Genomic DNA, 22,294 nt, shown 5'->3' with positions numbered 1-22,294 from the left:
CAAAACTGTTACTTGAACCAGGTAGCTTTTTTTTTCACAAGGGTATAAGGAAAAAATTCACCATAAAACGTATTGTGCAATTTCTCCTGAGTACGCAGATACCTCATATGTGGTGGAAAGTAATTGTTTGGGCGCACGGCGGGGCTCAGAAGAGAAGGAGCACCATGTGACAGCAAAATTGGCTGGAATCATTAGCGGACGCCATGTCACGTTTGGAGACCCCCTATGGTGCCTAAACAGTGGAGCTCCCCCACAAATTACCCCATTTTAGAACTAGACCCCTCAAGGAATTTATCTAGATGTTTGGTGAGCCCCTTGGAACCCCAGGGGCTCCCCAGAAGTTGATAACGTTGAACCGTGAAAAATTATTATTATTTTTTTTTTAACCACAAAATTTTTGCATCAACCAGGTAGCTTTTTTTTTTTATAACGGTATCAGGAAAAACTGCACCATAAAACGTATCGTGCAATTTTTTTCTGAGTACGCAGATACTTCATATGTGGTGGAAAGTAATTGTTTGGGCGCATGGCGGGGCTCAGAAGAGAAGGAACGCTATTGACTTTTCAAACGCACAGACGCGGTGCACTGATCGGCCGCTGCAGGACGCACGGTCGGATGAGATACAAAAAACGTTGGGGATACGGAAAAAAAAGTAACGCCAAAAATTGAGCAGGGATGCCGATCCGTTATGTGCATCCCTGATCAGCGCTTGTCGGGACGCACGGACGGATGCGATACAAGAAGCGTCGGGGATACGGGAAAAAAAAAAAAAAAAAAAAGTCCCGCCGAAAACTGACCACGATGCAGATCCGTTATCTGCATCGCTGATCAGCGCTCGGCGAGACGCATGGACAGGTGAGGTGTAAAAATGGACAGGGGATACAAGAAAAAAAAAAAAGTTATACTCAGTACCCAGGAGAATTAGCAGGAGGATTACTGACCAGAAGAACTGCAGGAGGACAGGAGGAACAGAAGGCAGCCAGATGGACAGCTTTACACGAGCAGCAGGCAGGACGTTGGACAGATCAGCAGAAGGACCCAGCAATGGAGGCAGATGTGATCGGGCAGTGAAAACCTCGGACGACCCGATGAAGGCAGGTAGGGGACGTCGGGGGTAGGGGAAACAGAGGGGGGGGGGTGAGAGAAGAGGCAGAAGGAAGGAAGCAGAATAGAGATCACAGAGGAGGCAGGCAGATCGCGTGGGGAGCAGATCGGGATGTCGGGGGGGCAGATCGGGGCATGGGGGGGGGGGGGGGGGGGGCACGGGCAGGGGCCATCACGGGAGCGCGCACGGGCTGCAAGGGGAGCGGAATACTTACCATTGGAGCAGGAACAGAAGCGGTAACATCAGCGGCGGCAGCAGCAGCGGTGGTGTGGTACCACAAGTACCAGCCAGTGCACGCTGCAGACATGCTGGGGGAGGGTCCCCAGACCAGCACAGGCCTGGGGAAGGCGGCCACCTCCAGATCAGACCGCCCCACTGCACACTGATTGGAGCGATTGCGCGTCATAGCACGATCGCTCCAATCAGTGCTGCAGGGGCTGGGGGCGACATGTTTGAGGTCCACCTATGATACGCTGCAGCTGCAACAGTACATCATAGCCGGATCTCATAGTATCGCACTAATTCGGGCATTATTTTTGCCGAAATCAGTGCGAAAGATGTGGTTGGTGGTTCAGATTTGAGCAGCCAATCACATCGATAGTCGATGGGGGGTTGGCGATGCAACCCCCCCCCCCCCCCCCCGGGGTCAAGCAAAGGTCCCCTGCTGTATGTAAGAAACAGCAGGGGACATCATTTGAAAGCCGTTGCTATGGCCACGGCAATCAAATGAAGTTTAGGCCGTAAAATTACGTCCCTGGTCGTTAAGTCACGTTAAAATAGGATGTAAATTTTACTGCCCGCGGTCGTGAAGGGGTTAAATAAATAAATGCTGGAGTGATGCTTTAAGTTTCACGCTAGAGTAGTGCTTTAAATCCAAGTCCCCTGCCCCTACTCTTACAGGCACCCTGTGGCATCTTCATCTGTTATCAGCTGCGCTCCATTCGGTCTTCCCCAGTTTGTGACCTGCTGATTGTCTGCAGTGTTTTATGGAGCTCTCTGGGAGGTCACAACTCATTACATCTCTATCAGAGCCTGGCTCAGGCTCTCAGACATTGGGAGCTTGTGACATCATTTCTGGCCAGTAAGAAGTTGCAGTCACAAGATAGCATCACGGGACTGGAGTGACGCTGAAAAAAAAGCCGGAGACGCCAGAGGACAAGTATAAGGACGGGGGAACTTCAATTTTAAAGTACAACTCCAGTGGTGAAATAAAAAACAAAAAACACTGGCGTGGTGCTTTAAAGAGGTATTCCCATCTCAAAGATCCTATCCATAATAATAATAGCAAATACCTCAAAATTATAAAAAGTAGTATAGTCCTCCTGATATAGCTAGGTCTCTTATTTCATTATGCAGGACATTCCAGTAGCTTATGTATCCATGGTTATGAGCAACTGTCACTACGAGTTGTCATAACCATGGATATCCAAGTTGCAATGACTGCACATTAGGTAAAAGACATAGCTAATCAGGAGAACTATACTACATTTTTAATTGGAAGAGTTTGATAATATTCTTACACCTATGACATACTGGGATAGGATCTTGAAGATGGCAATACTAATTTAAGTTAACCCAGGTGACAATATGAATGAAAATTGTCACTCATTTGACGCTGGCCATATTACATCACGATTTAAAGACCTTCTGGTTTATAAATAATCCAGAATTCAAATGAACATTGGTATCCAGCTCTGAAACTATATTTCAATTACAGTGCATCGAGCGTGGATAAGCGAATGAGTCGTATATTCTATATCCACTTATGTATGAAAACACCCACACAAAAAAAAAAAGAAACAACCCAAAAAAACCCCACACAACATGATAAGTAATCTACTCACTTAAACTTAAATGTGTCTCCAAGTTCTGAAGAATCTCCAGGTGATATTTCGAACACACCGGAAAATGGATATGGGTGACCACCATAAGCAAATTCTGCACGGACAGATAAAAAGAACTTTAGTTGTAAATACAATCCTGGAATCATATATAAAAGTTTTTAAGGGAACAGGTTACCAGATTTGGGGCCTATTAGCTCCGGCCACCACAAGTGGGCTCTTATATACAGCATTCTAGAATACTGTATACAAGAGCCCAGACCGCTGTGTAGAACGTAAAATCACTTTATAATACCTAAGGGGCGGTGGGTGCAGACTGGTTGGATGGGTGTCTCCGTTCTCAGATACCGGCGCCACTTCTTTCGGCCATCTTTGTCCTCCTCCTTCTGAAGCCTGGGTGGGTGCATGACGCATCCTACGTCATCCACACTCGCTGGCATTGAGGTCCTACTCAGGCGCACTTTGATCTGCCTTGAGCAGGGCAGATCAAAGTATTGTAGTGCGCCTGCACGGGACCTAAATGCCGGTGAGTGTGGATGACGTAGGATGTATTATACAGCGATTTTTACGTTCTACACAGCGGCCTGGGCTGTTACATACAGTATTGTAGAATGCTGCATATAAGAGCTCATTGGTGGTGGCCGCAGCTTATAGCCGCCAAATCTGGTGGCAAGTTCCCTTTAAAGTATCATTTCCTTTCATATTTTTAGCAGTCTGCACCCTTTGAATGAATTTTCTTTTCTCGAAAATCCTCTTAAAAAGGGAACCAGACAGTTTTTGTTTTTTTCTGGCTCTAAAAAAGTACGCCTTATTACATAAACCAATGTTTCTAACCATGTGCAACTGTTAACTCCGACCTGCCCAAATTGGGAACAAAAAAAAAAAATAAATAATAGAGTCATCTATCATTGTAATTTAAGAATATATGTTTAAAAATGACCTACCTCTACCATACACCTGAATACCAGAGTGGAAGACACCAATGCCCAGGGACGATGTGTACTCATTGATCCAATACTAAAAGAAAAAGAATAATAAGAATAGGTTTCCCAAATGATCATAAGAAAAATAAAAAATACTTGAAATGAGCCTACTCATGAGCCAATTTCTGATTTTATGTGAATAGGTACTACAGTATATATGAAGGCAGTGATGCACCTGCTGTAGTACCTAGATAATCTTCCTATTAGAAGAAGAAAAAACAAGAAATACCACTCAAGGAATTCAACAGCACATTCATGTAGTTTATAAATTCTTATGAAGCATCTAAATGGTTAACGGCAAGCGGAAGACAAAATGGACACTAGAATTTGCTAACCAACTTCTGCCCCATGTGCAGTCTGAAGCTACTGCTTCAGCACATGGCAAATGTTTGAAGAGAGGCCATACTATATTGCTTTTGGGGTGCAAAGTTTATTAGAATAGTTTGTGGACACCATTTACAGAGTTTCTAATAAGCTAGAGCAGCAGACATGCCTAAAAAGTGACTCCATTTTACAAATTACACTCAGGGAATTCATCTATGGATGTAGAGACTATTTTGACCCCACGGGTGTTTCCAGAAAAAAAAAATGTGAGCTAGCTCTTGTAGAGTGAAAAGTGCAACTATGCCATTTTAGTGGCCAGTGTTTGCATCTGGGGAGGTGCCTTTCAGACATCAGTGTTTAAACAGGTGCAAGCCGCACGTACTGGTGCGGTCATCATTGTGTCGTCAGTACTTGCAAATGTGTGACTAGTAACGGTAAAAAAAAAAAAAAAACCAATGATGCTGAAATGAATGATTTTTTTTAATGTATAAAAGATGGCCAAAGCCTGAAAAATTATAGATTGAACAGATTAGATAGAGAGATAGAAAAGAGATAGAAAGAAAATAAAAAAGGACCATATAAAATAGACAAACAAGGAACAGATAGAATAACGATATAGATATATAGGAGGGAGCTGCTTGGCCTGTTGCTTTACAGCATTTTAATTTTTTAATTTAAGAAAAAATTATATGTACACACACACACACACACACACACACACACACACACACACACACACACACACGGGGGTCCCCCCCCCCACCAATCTTTATATCCAGCATAGGACCAGCAGCTGCAACCCTCAGCTCTCTGATGTACCGTGGCTGGTTATTAAAAATAGAGGGGATCCCACACTTTTTTTTTTTTTTATCTAAAAATTTTAAAAATAAGACATGGGGTCCCCTCCATTTTACTAAAACCAGCCATGATGCAGCAGACAGCTGGGGGCTGATATTAGGGTGGCAATTGCCATGGTTATCTCCCCCTTTCCAGGCTTAACAATAGCAGCCCACAGCCGCCCCAGAAATGGCGCATTCATTACATGCGCCAATTCTGGTGCTGAACCCCGCTCTTCCCCTTGCCCTGTTGTAGTGGCAAACAGGGTAATATTTGTGGGGTTGATCAAGCCCTGGTATTAGTAGTGGGTGGCATCTAGCAGACACCACCATTACTAATCCAGTAGTTGAAAGGAGAATAACAAAGTATATTTGAACAAACCCACCAGACTCCGGCCCTTGTTCACCAATTTATTTGATTTTTCCCATGTACATCCATGAATAAAGACAATATAACTACAAGTTACGTCGAAACGCGTTGATGACTCGATCTGTAATTCTGCGGAACATCTGTGACCGTGAAAAAATGTTTTAATGGAATAATAAACAGTGAGTTTTAATGAATTTTACCCATACCTGGATTCGCTGGATTTTGTATTCTTGCTTATCCCAAGCATAGGCCCATTTTTAAAGTAGGGGAAAACCTCTAAGTCCTATATAATACCTATAAGTGGGTTCTTCCTTATGCAGCAATGAGGCACCTCAACTGGTTTTGGTACACTGAGGGACTCAGAAGGGATTGCAGATTTTATTTGTTTTTTCCATAGCCTTGTCTCTTTTCCAGCATCTTTGAGCTACTAATAACATGGAAAACCTTCTTTTAGCTCACAAATTGAAAATCTGAGACTTATTTGCAGAATTAGTTGACGTTTTTATTGGTACTATTTTGATCACTCATACATCAATTTTGAAAAAGAACCTCTGGATAGGACACTGAGCACAGGCACTCAACTTCTTTGGTCGACCATGACGAGGCCTGTTCTGATTAGAGCCTGTCATGTTAAACCGCTGTTGGCCACCGTGCTGCAGCTCAGTTTCAGGGTGTTGGCAGTCTGGTTATAGCCTAGGCCATCTTTATGTAGAGCAACAATTCTTTTTTTCAGATCTTCAGAGAATTCTTTGCCATGAGGGGCCATGTTGAACTTCCAGTATCCAGTGAGAGTTTGAGTGATAACACCAAATTTAACACACCTGTTCCCCATTCACAATCGTGACCCTGTATCACGTCTGTCTGGTAAACGCTGCTCTTCTCCTCCTAGTGTCACTCGCCTCGTGAGTTAATCTTGGCAACCCGTCCAACACTTCACCATCCTTTTGCTGCTGGAGAGTCAACCCAGCTATATAGTTGGTGGGGTCAGACTCGGCAGGAGTGTAATCACCTGCCTCCTGTGAGTGTTGCTGCTCTGGCCAATCTGCTGTCACTAGTGGATTTATAAAAAGGACACTCCTTCCTCCACACCTCACCCATGTTTTGGGGCAAGTCAATTTATGTCTTGTTCCCTGTCTGGCTGTATTTAGTTGACCTTTCCTGATACCAACCTGGTTTGTGTACCCCTATATCCAGATCTCTCTACGCCTGACCCTGGCTTGTATTCTGAATCTGTGCTGCCTGCTCTGACCTTGGACCGTCTAACTATGCCTCTGTCTAGCTCTGCTGCACCTTGTACATTTGCCTTGACCAGTCAGCCAGCTGCTGCAGATCCAGGGACTGCCCTGTGAGCGATACCTGGTGACTACCTGCAGCCTAGCCTATTCTCAACACCAGAGGCTCTAGTGAAGACCAAGTATTTGCTTAGCACGCCCCTCCAGAGAAAGCCCAGCCCATAGCAGTGGGCCCACACCCATCAGCATTACACTTGCAACAACAATTAGTCACTTGACACCAGGGAAGGAGAATGGCTAATTGGGCCCAATTTGGCAATTTTCATTTAGGTGTGTACTCACTTTTGTTGCCACGCCAAATTAACACTGTTATACAAGTACAAGCTGTACACTGACTAGGTTATACTGTATCAGTGTGACATCCTCAGCGTTGTTCCATGAAAAGATGTAATAAAATATTTACAAAAATGTGCGGGGTGTACTCACTTGTAATATACTGTATGTCACAAAGGAAATGTGGCTCACCGTGGAAAACACCAGTTTAGTAAATCAATCACCGTGGAGAAAAGAAAATATTTATATATATTATACACACACAACCTATCTGTTCTACCCGGCTTCGCCCGGGTTAATAACTGTTGTAAGCAAAATTAAATGTATTAACAAAAATTTATTCTGCACACAAAAAAACCACAAAACAAAGTTAGAAATGTAATTATTAAAAGGCAAAAACTAAGCTAATAGGAGCATTTCACAACATATATTTCAACACCACCGATATTCCACACAGATTTAACTAAATTGGCCAAGAAATGTGCTCAGTCTGTCTCTCAGTCCCCCACCGACATCTTATTACCTCACATATAAGCTTCTTATACTATGAATGTCTTTTGTTCCTATAGCAACCAATCACAGCTCCTACTAATAACCTGTAGCTCCAGGCTCCATTTACTTTAATGGAGCCATGTTTTTTGGAGAGTAACTGTAAAGCGCGGGGTTACATTTTCCTGTCAAAACATAGTCTACGACGTTCCCTGGGTCACATGAGGTGTCTGTGTAAAATTTCGTGATTGTAACTGCGACGGTGCGGATACACTTTTCGTTTCACTTTTTCCCCCATTATGTAGATAGGGGCAAAATTGATTGGTAAATTGGAACGTGCGGGGTTAAAATTTCGCCTCACAACATAGCCTATGACTCTCTTGGGGTCCAGACGTGTGAGTGTGCAAAAGTTTGTGACTGTAGCTGCGACACACACACACACACACACACACCTTTAAATATTAGAGATAGATAGCTCTATATCATGTGTGAGGAGTAGAATAACCCCTACTATAACAGACTACTTGTCACACAGGAAACTGTAGTTCATAAAGGCAAAGGCCATAACTTATAATAGAATCACACAAAGTAAAACCATGGATATTCGTGCCATCAATAGCAGCTAAAACAAAGCTAGGCCCAGAAATTACATTCCCAGCACCCCATTCTTCCATCTAGGCCCAGCTACATATGTCTGCGGCCGTCATCTAATGATTCTATAGGGTACGTTCGCTTTCTATACTGTGCTTGCTGTCAGCAGGGTAACTGATACAACACGTCAGTTTATGGCTGCTGCGCCCTCATAGTAATTCTCTAGTGACAGATGATGGATTCTAGGAATAAACCCTTCCTCCCATGATGAGTGTTGGGTCAGTAATCAAGGCCTGAAGCGCCATCTATAAGTTATGAGATGTCCAGTCGATACTAGAAATCGTCATTGATTAGCTGCCAGAATGCTGCCTCCCCACAATAGCACCCTACCCGCAGGCTAAGCCCATTATTCTGCAGGCGCCAGTATCAGAGGATCCTTCCCAACACATTACGTTGTCTTCCACAACAAAGACTTTGTATAGGTTTACAAGGCTGTCAACTGAAAACCACGGTCTGATGCAACTTCATGTGAAAGGAGCACAACAGCCAGGATGTGGAAGGTCACGACACAATCCACATGCAAGTCCTCAAGTTATGAACTCAGCCTAAACATACGGTCATACGACAGTCTTTACAATCCGAGCATAATACGTAAACACTGGATCGCGCTCGGACCAATGTTATTCTATAGGGCGATGCACATTTCTGATTTTTCAACGTATACATGATTTGCATCTGTAAAACGATTCGCACTAAGCCATGCAAGACAATATGTCAGGTGTCAAAAAAATAAAAATCAGCCCGCACATGCATTGCATTAGTGATTATAATCAGACCGATAGCCTACCCTAGCCTTCCAAACCAACAACTGAAGAAGAGCAAAAGACACAGATACCATGTAAGGGTATGTGCGCACGTGTGCGCTCTGCACTGCACCTAAAAGGTGTGCGCTTCAGAGCGCAGCTGAAAAGCTCCGTTCTGAAGCGCATTGTGCCGGCAGAGAAGGTGCGCTCTGCATGCAGCTCCTGCCATAGACAGTGCAGGGGCTGCCGGCAAAGCGCATGTGGCGTCTTAGAACGCGCGCTTCGGGCAGCAGCCAAAGCGCTGCGCTCTAAGACGCCACGTGCGCACGGCCCCTGCACAATCTCCATAGATTATGCAGGGGTCGTAGGACGCATGCAGTTACGCTGCGCTACAAAGCGCAGCGTAACTGCATGTAATTACGCAACGTGCGCACATAGCCTAATAATGGCTAAGCCCTCAGTCACCGTGTCTGTGCAGCTTTAGGCTATGTGCGCATGCTGCGATTTTTTTCTGACCACAAAAGATGTAGTGTTTCTGGTCCCCCCCACCAAATAAACAAACAAAAAAAAACGCAGAAAATCGTACCCACAGGAAAAACGCATTAAAAAAAAAAAAAAAAAATGCGTTTGATGTGTTTTTGTCCAATGCATTCAATGGGTGAAAAATGCAATGAAAAATGCAAAAAAGAAGTGACATGCTGCATCTTTGTGGTCACCACAAAGACACAGCCTTAGAGCCACTTTCCACAGCACTGCCTGGAAAAACAGAGGGGTGGAAGAAGAACTTGGTGTTGGACCGCATCCGTTAGAATGATGAAACCACTTCCATTCAGGAAGGGATAGACGCCATAAAAGTGTTAGGCCTCTTTCACACGTCACTTTTTTGCCATCAGTCACAATCTGTCGAATTTTGAAAAAGAAAAAAAAAAAAAAATTGATCCAGCGACTGATGCCGCTGGATCCATTTTTTTCTTATCGACTTGTATTAGCGACGGATTGTGATGGATAGCCTTGTTCGACGGATCCGTTGAAAAATGTTTGTCCGGACGGAGACGACGGCCAAAGTAGCATTTGTGTCGAAAAAAACGGACAGCGATGCATCAGTCGTCGTCAGCCATTTGGTAGAATTGAAGCCTATGGGCGCAGGATCCGTCGTAAACCGTCAAATGACGGAATCTGGCGACTGATTCCGTTTTTTTTTGTTTTTTTTTTTTAATTGAGTATGCGCTAATTTATTAATTTAGCCCCAGCTAGTCAGATCAGTCGCATCAGTTTAGCCGCAATCTGCGACGGATCCGTTGAGAAAACGGATCGTGACTGACAGAAAAGAAGGGAATTTTGTTTACTTACCGTAAATTCCTTTTCTTCTAGCTCCTATTGGGAGACCCAGACAATTGGGGTGTATAGCTTCTGCCTCCGGAGGCCACACAAAGTATTACACTTTAAAAAGTGTAACCCCTCCCCTCTGCCTATACACCCTCCCGTGCATCACGGGCTCCTCAGTTTTGGTGCAAAAGCAGGAAGGAGGAAACTTATAAATGGTCTAAGGTAAATTCAATCCGAAGGATGTTCGGAGAACTGAACCATGAACCAAAAGAACAATTCAACATGAACAACATGTGTACACAAAAGAACAACCAGCCCGAAGGGCACAGGGGCGGGTGCTGGGTCTCCCAATAGGAGCTAGAAGAAAAGGAATTTACGGTAAGTAAAACAAAATTCCCTTCTTTGTCGCTCCATTGGGAGACCCAGACAATTGGGACGTCCAAAAGCAGTCCCTGGGTGGGTAAAAGAATACCTCGATAAAAAAAAGAGCCGAAACGGCCCCCTCTTACAGGTGGGCAACCGCCGCCTGAAGGACTCGCCTACCTAGACTGGCGTCTGCCGAAGCATAGGTATGCACCTGATAGTGTTTCGTGAAAGTGTGCAGACTAGACCATGTAGCTGCCTGACACACCTGCTGAGCCGTAGCCCGGTGCCGCAATGCCCAGGACGCACCCACGGCTCTGGTAGAATGGGCTTTCAGCCCCAAAGGAAGCGGAAGCTCAGAAGAACGGTAGGCTTCAAGAATCGGTTCCTTGATCCACCGAGCCAAGGTTGACTTGGAAGCCTGCGAACTCTTACGCTGGCCAGCGACAAGGACAAGAGCGCATCTGAACGACACAGGGACGTCGTGCGAGACACGTAGAACCGGAGTGCTCTCACCAGATCCAAAGAGTGCAAATCCTTTTCACATTGGTGAATTGGATTAGTGCAAAATGAAGGTAAGGAGATATCCTGATTGAGAAAAAAAGGGGATACCACCTTAGGGAGAAATTCCGGGACAGGACGCAGAACCACCTTATCCTGGTGAAAAAAACCAGGAAGGGGGCTTTGCCTGACAGCGCTGCAAGCTCCGACACTCTTCGGAGTGATGTAATCCTGAAGACGCTAGGAGCCAGGACTCAATGGCCACACAGTCAGGTTGAGGGCCACAGAATTCAGATGGAAAAACGACCCTTGTGACAGCAAGTCTGGGCGGTCTGGAAGTGCCCACGGTTGACCCACCGTGAGTGCCACAGATCCGGGTACCATGATCGCCTCGGCCAATCTGGAGCGACGAGAATGGCGCGACGACAGTCAGACCTGATCTTGCGTAACACTCTGGGCAGCATCGTCAGAGGAGAAAATACATAAGGCAGTCGAAACTGCGACCAATCCTGAACTAATGCGTCCGCCGCCAGAGCTCTGTGATCCTGAGACCGTGCCATGAAGGCCAGGACCTTGTTGTTGTGTCGTGACGCCATGAGATCGACCTCCGGCGTTCCCCAGCGGCGACAGATCTCTCGAAACACGTCTGGGTGAAGAGACCATTCCCCCGCGTCCATGCCCTGACGACTGAGAAAATCTGCTTCCCAGTTTTCTATGCCCGGGATGTAAACTGCGGAGATCGTGGAGGCTGTGGCTTCCACCCACTGCAGAATCCGCCTGACTTCCTGGAAGGCCTGACGACTGCGCGTGCCGCCCTGATGGTTGATGTATGCGACGGCAGTGGCGTTGTCCGACTGTATACGGATCTGTCTGCCCTCCAGCCACCGATGGAAGGCCAATAGGGCTAGATACAGGGTGGATAAAAATCTTGATTTTTTTAAAAAAATCAAAAAAATCAGATTTTTTTGATTTAAATCAGATTTTTTTGATTTAAATCATTTGATTTAAATCAGATTTTTTAATCAAGTTGTACACAAACAAAACTTTGTCTTTTTGCAAATCTAATTGTTTTACACAAATAAAAATATTAAAACAGTTGATTATGAAACCTAATAATTTTTATTTGCACTATTAGGCTATGTGCACACGCTGCGTTTTTTTGACGCTGCGTTTTTGTGCGTTTTTGGCCGCTAAAAACGCACAAAAACGCACCTGCGTCGAAAAAACGCGGCAAAAAACGCACGCATTTTGCCGCGATTTGGTGCATTTTTTTGCTGCGTTTTTGCTCACTGCGTCCTTATGCGTTTTTTATCAGTGAACAAAAAAAAAAGGTCTGATGTCATTTCCTTCTTCAATGTGTTCTTCATTCTCCACTAGTGTATGCAGAAGAGCAGACAGCTGCAGAACTACAAGGCTCAGCATCCTCGATCCAATAGTGTATGCAGGACAGCAGACAGCAGCTGTCGAACTACAAGGCTCAGCATCCTCCATCCAATAGTGTATGCAGGAGAGCAGACAGCAGCTGTCGAACTACAAGGCTCAGCATCCTCCTTCCAGGACTGTATGCAGGATTTCTTTGCCCCCCAAAAAAAAAAAATGACGTGGGCTTCGCCATATTTTTGTATGCTAGCCGGGTACAGCAGGCAGGTACGGGCTGCCCCCAACCCCCAGCTGCCTATTTGTACCCGGCTGGGAACCAAAAATATAGGGAAGCCCTTTTTTTTTAAATTATTTCATGAATTTCATGAAATAATTTAAAAAAAAAAAAAATGACGTGAGCTTCGCCCCATTTTTGAGTCCAGCCGGGTACAACTAGGCAGCTGGGGATTGGAATCCACAGTGCAGGGTGCCCATGCTTTCTGGGCACCCCCGCTGTGAATTGCAGTCCCGCAGCCACCCCAGAAAATGGCGCTTTCATAGAAGCGCCATCTTCTGGCGCTGTATCCAACTCTTCCGGCTGCCCTGATGCCGGGTGGCTAGCCAGGTAATAATGGAGTTAGGGCTAGCTGTATATTATCAGCTAGCCCTAAGCCCGAAATTCATGGTGTCACGCCAATATTAGACATGGCCACCATGAATTTCTAGTAAAGATAAAAAAAAAACACAACACAGAAAAATATTTTTATTAGAAATAAAACACAACACAATTAGTGACTCCATCTTTATTGAAATAAACCCCCCTCCGCAGTAATCCTGGGTCAGGGTCCCGCGCCGTCCAATCAGGATCCAATATCATCTGATCGGTTTGCTGGAAGGCAAAGCGATCAGATGATGTGTCAGGTTAAAGGATGTGAATCCCATCACACATCAGCTGATTGTATAAAAGCCGATTATACAATCAGCTGATGCATCAGTAGAAAAAAAAAAAATAAATAATACTCACTTATGTGCTGAATTACCGGCAGCTCCCGGAGCGATGGGGCGGGAGTCTGATCCTGTCCGATCGCTGCAGCAGCTGCCGGTAATCAGGGATGAAGTCTCCTGACGCATCCGCTGATACCGGCCGGGCGCCCGCGTCAGCCCGAGACTCGATCAGCTGATGCGTCAGGTGACTGCATCAGGTGATCCATCGCCAGGTCCTGCAAGCAAGGTCCTGCCCCGGGGAGACTGCACACAGCCGGAGCGGGAGCGGTGAGAGGAGATGGGAGCGGGCATGGCACCGCGAGGCTGCAGACAGGTGAGTATAACTTTTTTTTTTTTTATTCTACTGTTAACTTTTGTTTTCACAGCAGCTTCCACCTCCCGCCCAGACATGGCGCCGCACGGCAGCATACATGCACAGGACGGGAGATGGACGCGGCGGTGACGGTACCGGGAGGATTCATGCTTCTGTCTATACTGACAGAAGGAATCCTCTTCCTGTACACGTCACTTTACTACCCACCTCCTGCGCTTATAGCTGCGTTTTTGGTCTTAGAAACGCACCAAAACGCAGCTATTTGCGTTTCTCATTGCATCTTTCAACATCCCATTGAACTCAATGGATGAAAAGCGCAGTGAAAAACGCGGGAATAATTGACATGCTGCGTTTTTGTGGTCACCACAAAAACGCAGCTGAAAAAAAACGCTGTGTGGGGACAGCAAAAATGAAAACTCATAGACTTTGCTGGGGAAGCAAAGTCATGCAGTTTTGAGGCCAAAAACGCACCCGAAAAACGCGCAAAAACGCCGAGAAAAACGCACCGTGTGCACATAGCCCTAAACACTCAGAATTGAACTACAGAGAGTAAGTACTTTTTAACAATAGCCTCTCTCTAACGTTTGAAGTAAGCAAACATCTTCAGTGAATACATCAGTCCTTTAAGCCTACTGTTTATTTAGGACTTTTAATAGGAAAACCAGTTGTCCTGCTTTAGCAGTTCCTAAGCGGTTTCGGACTGTTGTGTGCACAAAACCAAATGAAGAAAACAATCTCTCTACTCCTGCGGATGAAGCCGATGCAGTCAGTAGCTGAGTAGCTAGATTTATTATCTTTGCTGGAAGAACAAGTGATTGCGACTTCCACCAGTCCAGTGGTTTTAGTTCATTAACGACGTTATCTGCAAACATGTATTTTTGAAATGGTGCAGATTCACACTTCAATTTCAGCACAGTTGCCACAATGTCATGGTTAGTATTGGCGAGCCACTCCATTGCAGAGTTGATTTCCGCCTCAGATAATTTTTTCCCTCTGTAGATGGGATGCAAGATATTGGCTAAATAGTGTTCTTCTTTTAATGCTTGGTCCTTGCGGTGCTGTATTGCAACCTTTACATTGTTTGAGAGGTTCAAGAGATCTAGCGAACCTTCTAAATCTTTCCAAACTTCTGTGGCATCAGCTATGGTTGCAGTATCTTTCTGCATTTTATCCAACGCAATCGATATTGGCTTTAACCTTTCCAAAAGGTCCTCGGCATTTCTCTTCACACCAAGATTTAATACTTTGCTTCGTATATTAGCATCAATTTTATCCCGATGTGTTTCGCAAATGGACAGTAATTTTGACCAGTTGTTAATAAACAGTTCCAAGCAGTCAGCCAAGGTATTCCATCTAACATCTTGTGGTAGAACCAACTTCAGTCCTCCCATTTCCTTGTAGGTTGCATGTGCAAAATGATTATTGCGGAAATATTTAACAATTTCTACAACATGTTCCTTGACACCCAAAATATGCAGGTCTTTTGCCAAAAGATGCAACAAATGGGCAGAACAACCATATGTAATGACATTTGTGTCATCCTGTGCCAGTTCCGCTCGCATTTTTGCCACATTGTTTGCGTTATCAGTAACTAAGCTCCTTACTTTACATCCAAACTGTTCTTGGCATTGGTGAATTGAGTTCTTAGCAATTTCAAGTAAATATTCAGCAGTATGTGAATTTCCAGATGTGTCGATTGTGTCTGTAAGGTAAGTTTCACCATCTTCTGTTGTGACACAAGTGCAAATTATGGGGTCGTTGTGGATGTTGCTCCAACCATCCAAGCTCATGTTAACAACCTTGTCTTTCAAATATTTTGTACAAGCCGCTCTTTCTATGTCGTATACAGCCTGAAGATGTTTTCCTGAGATATCAAATCTACTTGGTGGTTTGTAGCCTGGTCTAATTCCTTCGATCATTTGTACAAACAATGGGTGCTCAACTAGTCAGAAAGAAGAATTGGTTGCAAATATGAATTTAGCAATTAATTCATCAAAATGTTCTTTCTGGCTCGTCGTAGTCTTTAAGATGAATTTTTCTACACTTTGTTGCACGCAAAGTTTTTTTTTGGGCTGCTTTGTTGAAGTTGTACCCAGATATTGATTGTCACGTGCAGCACAAGCCATATTTGACCCTGAAAGCACAGAAATTAAAAATATAAATCAACTGCGTATTTGAAGAAATATAACGAAAATATTGAAACAAACTTTTTGAACAATGTAATGGTCCTCGTCCTATAAGGGCTGTCTCAAAAGTTATGCTACTCAAGTTTTCCGGTGAGGTTGCTGTAATACTGGTAACTAATATCAGAGCCTCAGCAACTGAAAAAAATTATGTCACAAAAGTTTTAAAAATGTTTTTTTTTTTTTAAAATGGTCAATTTGGCAGACTTCAAAAGTGAATTGCAGCCTACAATAAAAAAAAAAATAAGCGTATACACACTTTATTTTTACTTAAAGGACATGTGCACCTTTATTTTTTAAGGTGCAGCCAGTCAGTGTGCACATGTCCTCCCCCCGCAGCTCTCTTACCTCCGATGTCAGCGCTGCGGGGATCCGTGGCTTCGTTCTGCCCGTCCGCGAGCGCGCCTCCATTCATTTCAATGGAGCGTGCGGCCCGCTGACGTCACGCCGCTGGATCACTGCGAGTAGGCCGCAACCGGAGGACGGGAGGCGGACGGTCAAAACGAAGCCACGGATCTCAGCGCTGCGGGGATCGGAGGTAAGAGCGCTGCGGGGGGGGGACATGTGCACCTTAAAAAAAATAAAGGTGCACATGTCCTTTAGCGTTAATTTTCTGTGAAATATTGCCTTAACATAAATTTAAATTCTATACTCCAGAACTACCAGTGCTAGAAATTTTTCTTTTCATAGACTTTAACCATCCCAGTAAAATGTCTGTTAAAAAAATAGGTTGTAAATTAATTGCCAGACTTACCACTAGTACTAGGCTCCTGGTGCATAAGAAGCTGTGGGGGTTCATTGACATTAGTTGTATCACTATCAACATCTTCATTTCCCTTCTGGTTGCAGTTTTCATAATGTGATTTCAAACGGCAAACAAGTCCTTGGATATCCTTTTGACAGTATTTGCACTTTGCTCTTGCACCTTTCTTTCCAAGATCTGCTGCTGGCATCTCAACAAAATGAACCCAAATAGGGTCTCTCTTACGACCTGCTGCCATGGCTCACACAGATCACTTATGAAGTTTGATTGTTACTACAGCCTGAGCCAAGTACTGCTGACTATCCAACAAGTTTGGGCATGTCAACTGAATGCAGGGAAAAAGAAACTAAACCAAAACTGAAACCAAGCTAGAAGTGTGGAATTAAAGGGGCAGTATGAACAAAATGTGGAAGCTATTAATAGTTTATACAATTAAGACATGCTGCTTTTAAACACCTACCTATTGCCATATAGTAAAACAAAAAAGATTTTTACTTACTTTGGGGTCCCCCCCTCACCCTGGCGTTAGATCGTTGCCCCTAGTTTCGTCCGTGTAACTATGGGCGCACATGCACACTGCTCTCACTTCTCATTTTAATCGTGATTTATATTAAAAAAAAAACCTTTTGATTTAAATCAGTGATTTAAATCATGATTAAAATCATGATTTAAATCGATCCGATTTAAATAGAAAAAAATCTTTTGATTTAAATCATGATTTAAATCGGCGTGATTTAAATCAATCCACCCTGGCTAGATACACTGCCCTTATCTCCAGAACATTGATCTGAAGGGAGGACTCTACCGGAGTCCAGGTTCCCTGAGCCCTGTGGTGGAGGAAAACCGCTCCCCACCCTGACAGGCTCGCGTCCGTGGTGACCACGGCCCAGGTTGGGGGTAGGAAGGATCTTCCTTGCGATAGAGAATTTGGACGGAGCCACCACTGAAGAGACGTCTTGGTTGCAAGGGACAGAGAGACGTTCCTGTCGAGGGAAGTCGACCTCCTGTCCCATTTGCGGAGAATGTCCCATTGGAGTGGCCGCAGATGGAATTGCGCGAACGGCACTGCCTCCATCGCTGCCACCATCTTCCTCAGGAAGTGCATGAGGCGCCTCAAGGGGTATGACTGACCCCGAAGAAGAGATTGCACCCCTGCCTGCAGGGAAAGCTGTTTGTCCAGCGGTAGCTTGACTACCGCTGACTGTGTATGAAACTCCATCCAGAGGTAAGTCAGTGATTGGGTCGGTGTCAACTGGGATTTTGGGAAGTTGATTATCCACCCGAACTGCTGGAGAGTCGCCAGAGCGACTGTAAGGCTGTGTTGACACGCCACCCGAGAAGGTGCCCTGACTAGGAGATCGTCTAAGTAGGGAATCACCGAGTGGCCCTGAGAGTGTAGGACCGCCACAACGGATGCCATGACCTTGGTGAACACCCGTGGAGCTGTCGCCAGGCCGAAAGGCAATGCCACGAACTGAAGGTGTTCGTCCCCGATGGCGAAACGCAAGAAGCGTTGATGTTCGGGTGCGATCGGCACATGGAGATAAGCATCCTTGATGTCGATCGATGCTAGGAAGTCTCCTTGTGACATCGAGGCGATGACCGAGCGGAGAGATTCCATCCGAAACCGTCTGGTGCTCACATGTGTGTTGAGCAGTTTGAGGTCCAGAACGGGACGGAATGATCCGTCCTTCTTTGGCACCACGAACAAGTTGGAGTAAAAGCCGCGACCATGTTCCTGAGGGGGGAACAGGGATCACAACTCCCTCTGTCTTCAGAGTGACCACTGCCTGAAAAAGTGCGTCGGCCCGAGCGGGGGGCGGAGATATTCTGAAGAAACGAGTCTGAGGACGAGAGCTTAACTCTATCCTGTAACCGTGAGACAGAATGTCTCTCACCCATCGGTCTTGAACATGTGGCCACTAGGCGTCGCAAAACCGCGAGAGCCTGCCACCGACCGAGGATGCGGTTCGGGGATGCCGAGAGTCATGAGGAGGCCGCCTTGGAGGCAGCGCCTCCGGCGGCCTTTTGGGGGCGTGACTTAGACCGCCACGCATAGGAGTTCCTCTGGCCTTTCGCCGGCCTGCTGGACGAAGCGGATTGGGACTTGGCGGAGGGACGAAAGGACCGAAACCTCGATTGAATTTTCCGTTGCTGAGGTTTCTTAGGTTTGGAATGGGGTAAGGAGGAGTCCTTTCCCTTGGATTCCTTAATAATCTCATCCAATCGTTCGCCAAACAATCGGTCGCCAGAAAACGGCAAACCGGTTAAGAACCTCTTGGAGGCAGAGTCTGCCTTCCATTCGCGCAGCCACATGGCCCTGCAGACTGCCACAGAATTGGCGGATGCCACCGCTGTACGGCTAGCAGAATCTAGGACTGCGTTCATGGCGTAGGAAGAAAAAGCTGACGCCTGAGAGGTCAAAGACGCAACCTGCGGAGCAGAATTACGTGTAACCGCATTAATCTCAGCCAGACAAGCTGAGATAGCTTGTAGTGCCCACACGGCTGCAAAGGCCGGGGCAAAAGACGCGCCCGTGGCTTCATAGATGGATTTCACCAGGAGCTCTATCTGCCTGTCAGTGGCATCCTTTAGCCATGAGCCATCTGCCACGGATACCACAGATCTAGCCGCCAATCTAGAGACTGGAGGATCCACCTTGGGACACTGAGCCCAACCCTTAACTACGTCAGAGGGGAAGGGGTAACGCGTGTCAGTGAGGCGCTTAGTAAAGCGCTTGTCCGGAACCGCTCTGGGCTTCTGGACAGCATCTCTGAAGTTAAAGTGATCGAAAAACGCACTCCGTGTACGTTTGGGGAACCTAAACTGGTGTTTCTCCTGCTGAGAAGCCGACTTCTCTACAGGTGGAGGCGGGGGAGACAGATCTAACACCTGGTTGATGGACGAGATAAGATCATTCACTAAGGGGTGCTTCACACACAGCGAGCTCGCTGCCGAGATCGCTGCTGAGTCACGCTTTTTGTGACGCAGCAGTGACCTCATTAGCGATCTCGCTGTGTGTGACACTGAGCAGCGATCTGGCCCCTGCTGCGAGATCGCTGCTCGTTACACACAGCCCTGGTTCGTTTTCTTCAAAGCCGCTCTCCCGCTGTGACACACAGATCGCTGTGTGTGACAGCGAGAGAGCGACAAATGAAGCGAGCAGGGAGCAGGAGCCGGCGTCTGACAGCTGAGGTAAGCTTGTAACCAAGATAAACATCGGGTAACCAAGGTGGTTACCCGATATTTACCTTAGTTACCAGCCTCCGCAGCTCTCACGCTGCCTGTGCTGCCGGCTCCGGCTCTCTGCACATGTAGCTGCTGTACACATCGGGTTAATTAACCCGATGTGTACAGCAGCTAGGAGAGCAAGGAGCTAGCGCTCAGTGTGCGCGGCTCCCTGCTCTCTGCACACAGCGCTGGTAACTAATGTAAACATCGGGTAACCATACCCGATGTTTACCTTAGTTACCAGTCTCCGCAGCTTCCAGTCGGCGGCTCCGTGCAAGCGCAGCGTCGCTTGCACGTCGCTGCTGGCTGGGGGCTGTTCAGTGGTCGCTGGTGAGATCTGCCTGTTTGACAGCTCACCAGCGACCATGTAGCGATGCAGCAGCGATCCTGACCAGGTCAGATCGCTGGTCGGATCGCTGCTGCATCGCTAAGTGTGAAGGTACCCTAAGGCGTCCCCTTCAGGTGTATCAAGATTGAGGGCAACGTCAGGTTCAGAGCCCTGAGCTGCGACGTCCGCCTCGTCCTCCAGAGAGTCCTCGAGCTGGGAACCCGAGCAGCGTGAAGAAGTCGGGGAAGATTCCCAGCGAGCCCGCTTAGCCTGTCTAGGACTGTGGTCCGGGCAGGAGTCCTCCGCGTGGGACCTAGGGCCCAACCTGGGAGCGGGCTGCGGCGCGGACCGAGAGGGGCCTGGAGGCGACAAGCTAACGGGGACCGGGGCCTGTGTAAGGACCGGTCTGTACTGCAAAGCTTCTAGCAGCTTGGCAGACCATTTGTCCATAGACTGAGCCATGGATTGTGAAAGTGACTCAGAGTTTCTCATCAAATGCAGCAAACTCTGTCCCTGCAGCCTGGACAGGGGGAGCAGGGGGGTCTACATGAGCCGAGGAGCCCACTAGTGACCGAGGCTCCGGCTGAGCAAGCGAAACAGGGGTCGAGCATTGCTCACAGTGAGGGTAGGTGGAACCCGCAGGTAACATAGCCCCACAAGAGGTACAGGTCGCAAAAAAACCCTGTGCCTTAGCACCTTTGCTCCTTGTGGACGACATGCTGTTGTCTCCTAGGAGAGTGATCACTGAGGGTATATGGGAAAGGGTATACAGCCCGACCGAACAGAAATATGTATATAAATACGTATCTATTCCGGCACCCTGGGGGGGACCAGCACCGGGTGACCGGTGTGGCTGACCGACCGCTAAAAAGCGGAGTGTGTGTCCTCCAGATTCCCTGCCTTAGGTCTCCCAGAGCTGCAGAGCTCTTCTCTGATAATCCTCCACCGGCAGAATGCCAAAAACATGGCTGCCGGAGCTCTTAGGGGAGGAGTGGAGCCGTGGGCGGTGCTAGAAAAGTGCGGGAATCTGGGGTCCCCACAGTGATCAGTGAGGGGGGAGGAAACATACAGGATGCTCCGGCCCTCACAGCCGACGTCAGGCCGGCCGTCCCGCCCTTACCCCTGACAGGAAGGCCCGGGGGCGGGATTTTTGCTACTAGGCCGCGATGAAGCCGGGGACTAAATTTAAGACTGCGGCCGACAAGCAGGCGCGGTTGGCGCGGAAGTCCGCCGGTCTTCACAAATCAGCAGCTGCTGCAGCAGCGTCCGGGAAGAAGGCGCTCCATGCACAATCCCCATGGGGACACAGAGTACCTTATAGATGCAGGGCCCGGTCCCTGAGGATGGATAGACTCCTGTCCAGCAGATTCCCACAGGGGCTGCGGAGGGAGCACGGTCCCAGTAACTGGATGACCGGTCAGGATCCCACTTCTCCCAGAGCCGCTAAGGGATGGTGGAGGAAAAACGGCATGAGGCTCCGGCCTTTGTACCCGCAATGGGTACCTCAACCTTAACAACACCGCCGACATAGTGGGGTGAGAAGGGAACATGCCGGGGGCCCCGTGGGGGCCCTCTTTTCTTTTAACCGACATAACTAAGTTGAGAATGCATGAGTGGATGTGTGCCTCCTTCCACACAAAGCATAAAACTGAGGAGCCCGTGATACACGGGAGGGTGTATAGGCAGAGGGGAGGGGTTACACTTTTAAAGTGTAATACTTTGTGTGGCCTCCGGAGGCAGAAGCTATACACCCCAATTGTCTGGGTCTCCCAATGGAGCGACAAAGAAAACTCCGTTTTCTATGTGTGCTGGGGTTTTACCATGGACTTGTACCCATAAATACAGCCACTATGAAGGACTGAATTCTGAGTTTATATAGCCCTAAAGTAATGAGCACTTAGGTTGCATTGCTACTGCAGTGTTTTGTTGTTTTTTTGCAATATATTTTCTGCAATTTTTTAACTCTAAGGCAAAAACAAAAATAAAAATAATAATTTGGATATTCTGAAGCAGA

The 22,294-nt window shown here is 46.8% G+C and overlaps 1 protein-coding gene across 1 annotated transcript in view; it reads right to left on the bottom strand.

Annotated features, from left to right (window-relative positions):
- DESI2 (desumoylating isopeptidase 2) overlaps positions 1–22,294 on the bottom strand; it is a 64,624-nt gene that overhangs the window by 12,754 nt on the left and 29,576 nt on the right. The window contains exons 2-3 of the mRNA XM_075339599.1: positions 3,892–3,964; positions 2,951–3,044 (exon numbers count right to left, since the gene is read on the bottom strand). Coding sequence (XP_075195714.1) covers positions 2,951–3,044; positions 3,892–3,964 — 167 coding nt within the window. The remainder of the gene's footprint in view (positions 1–2,950; positions 3,045–3,891; positions 3,965–22,294) is intronic.

This window comes from Anomaloglossus baeobatrachus, chromosome 3, assembly GCF_048569485.1.
Source record: "Anomaloglossus baeobatrachus isolate aAnoBae1 chromosome 3, aAnoBae1.hap1, whole genome shotgun sequence".
In the NCBI taxonomy this organism is placed as follows: domain Eukaryota; kingdom Metazoa; phylum Chordata; class Amphibia; order Anura; family Aromobatidae; genus Anomaloglossus; species Anomaloglossus baeobatrachus.
The sequence above is the reverse complement of the archived record's forward strand: the minus strand, read 5'-3'. Positions and strand labels throughout refer to the sequence as shown.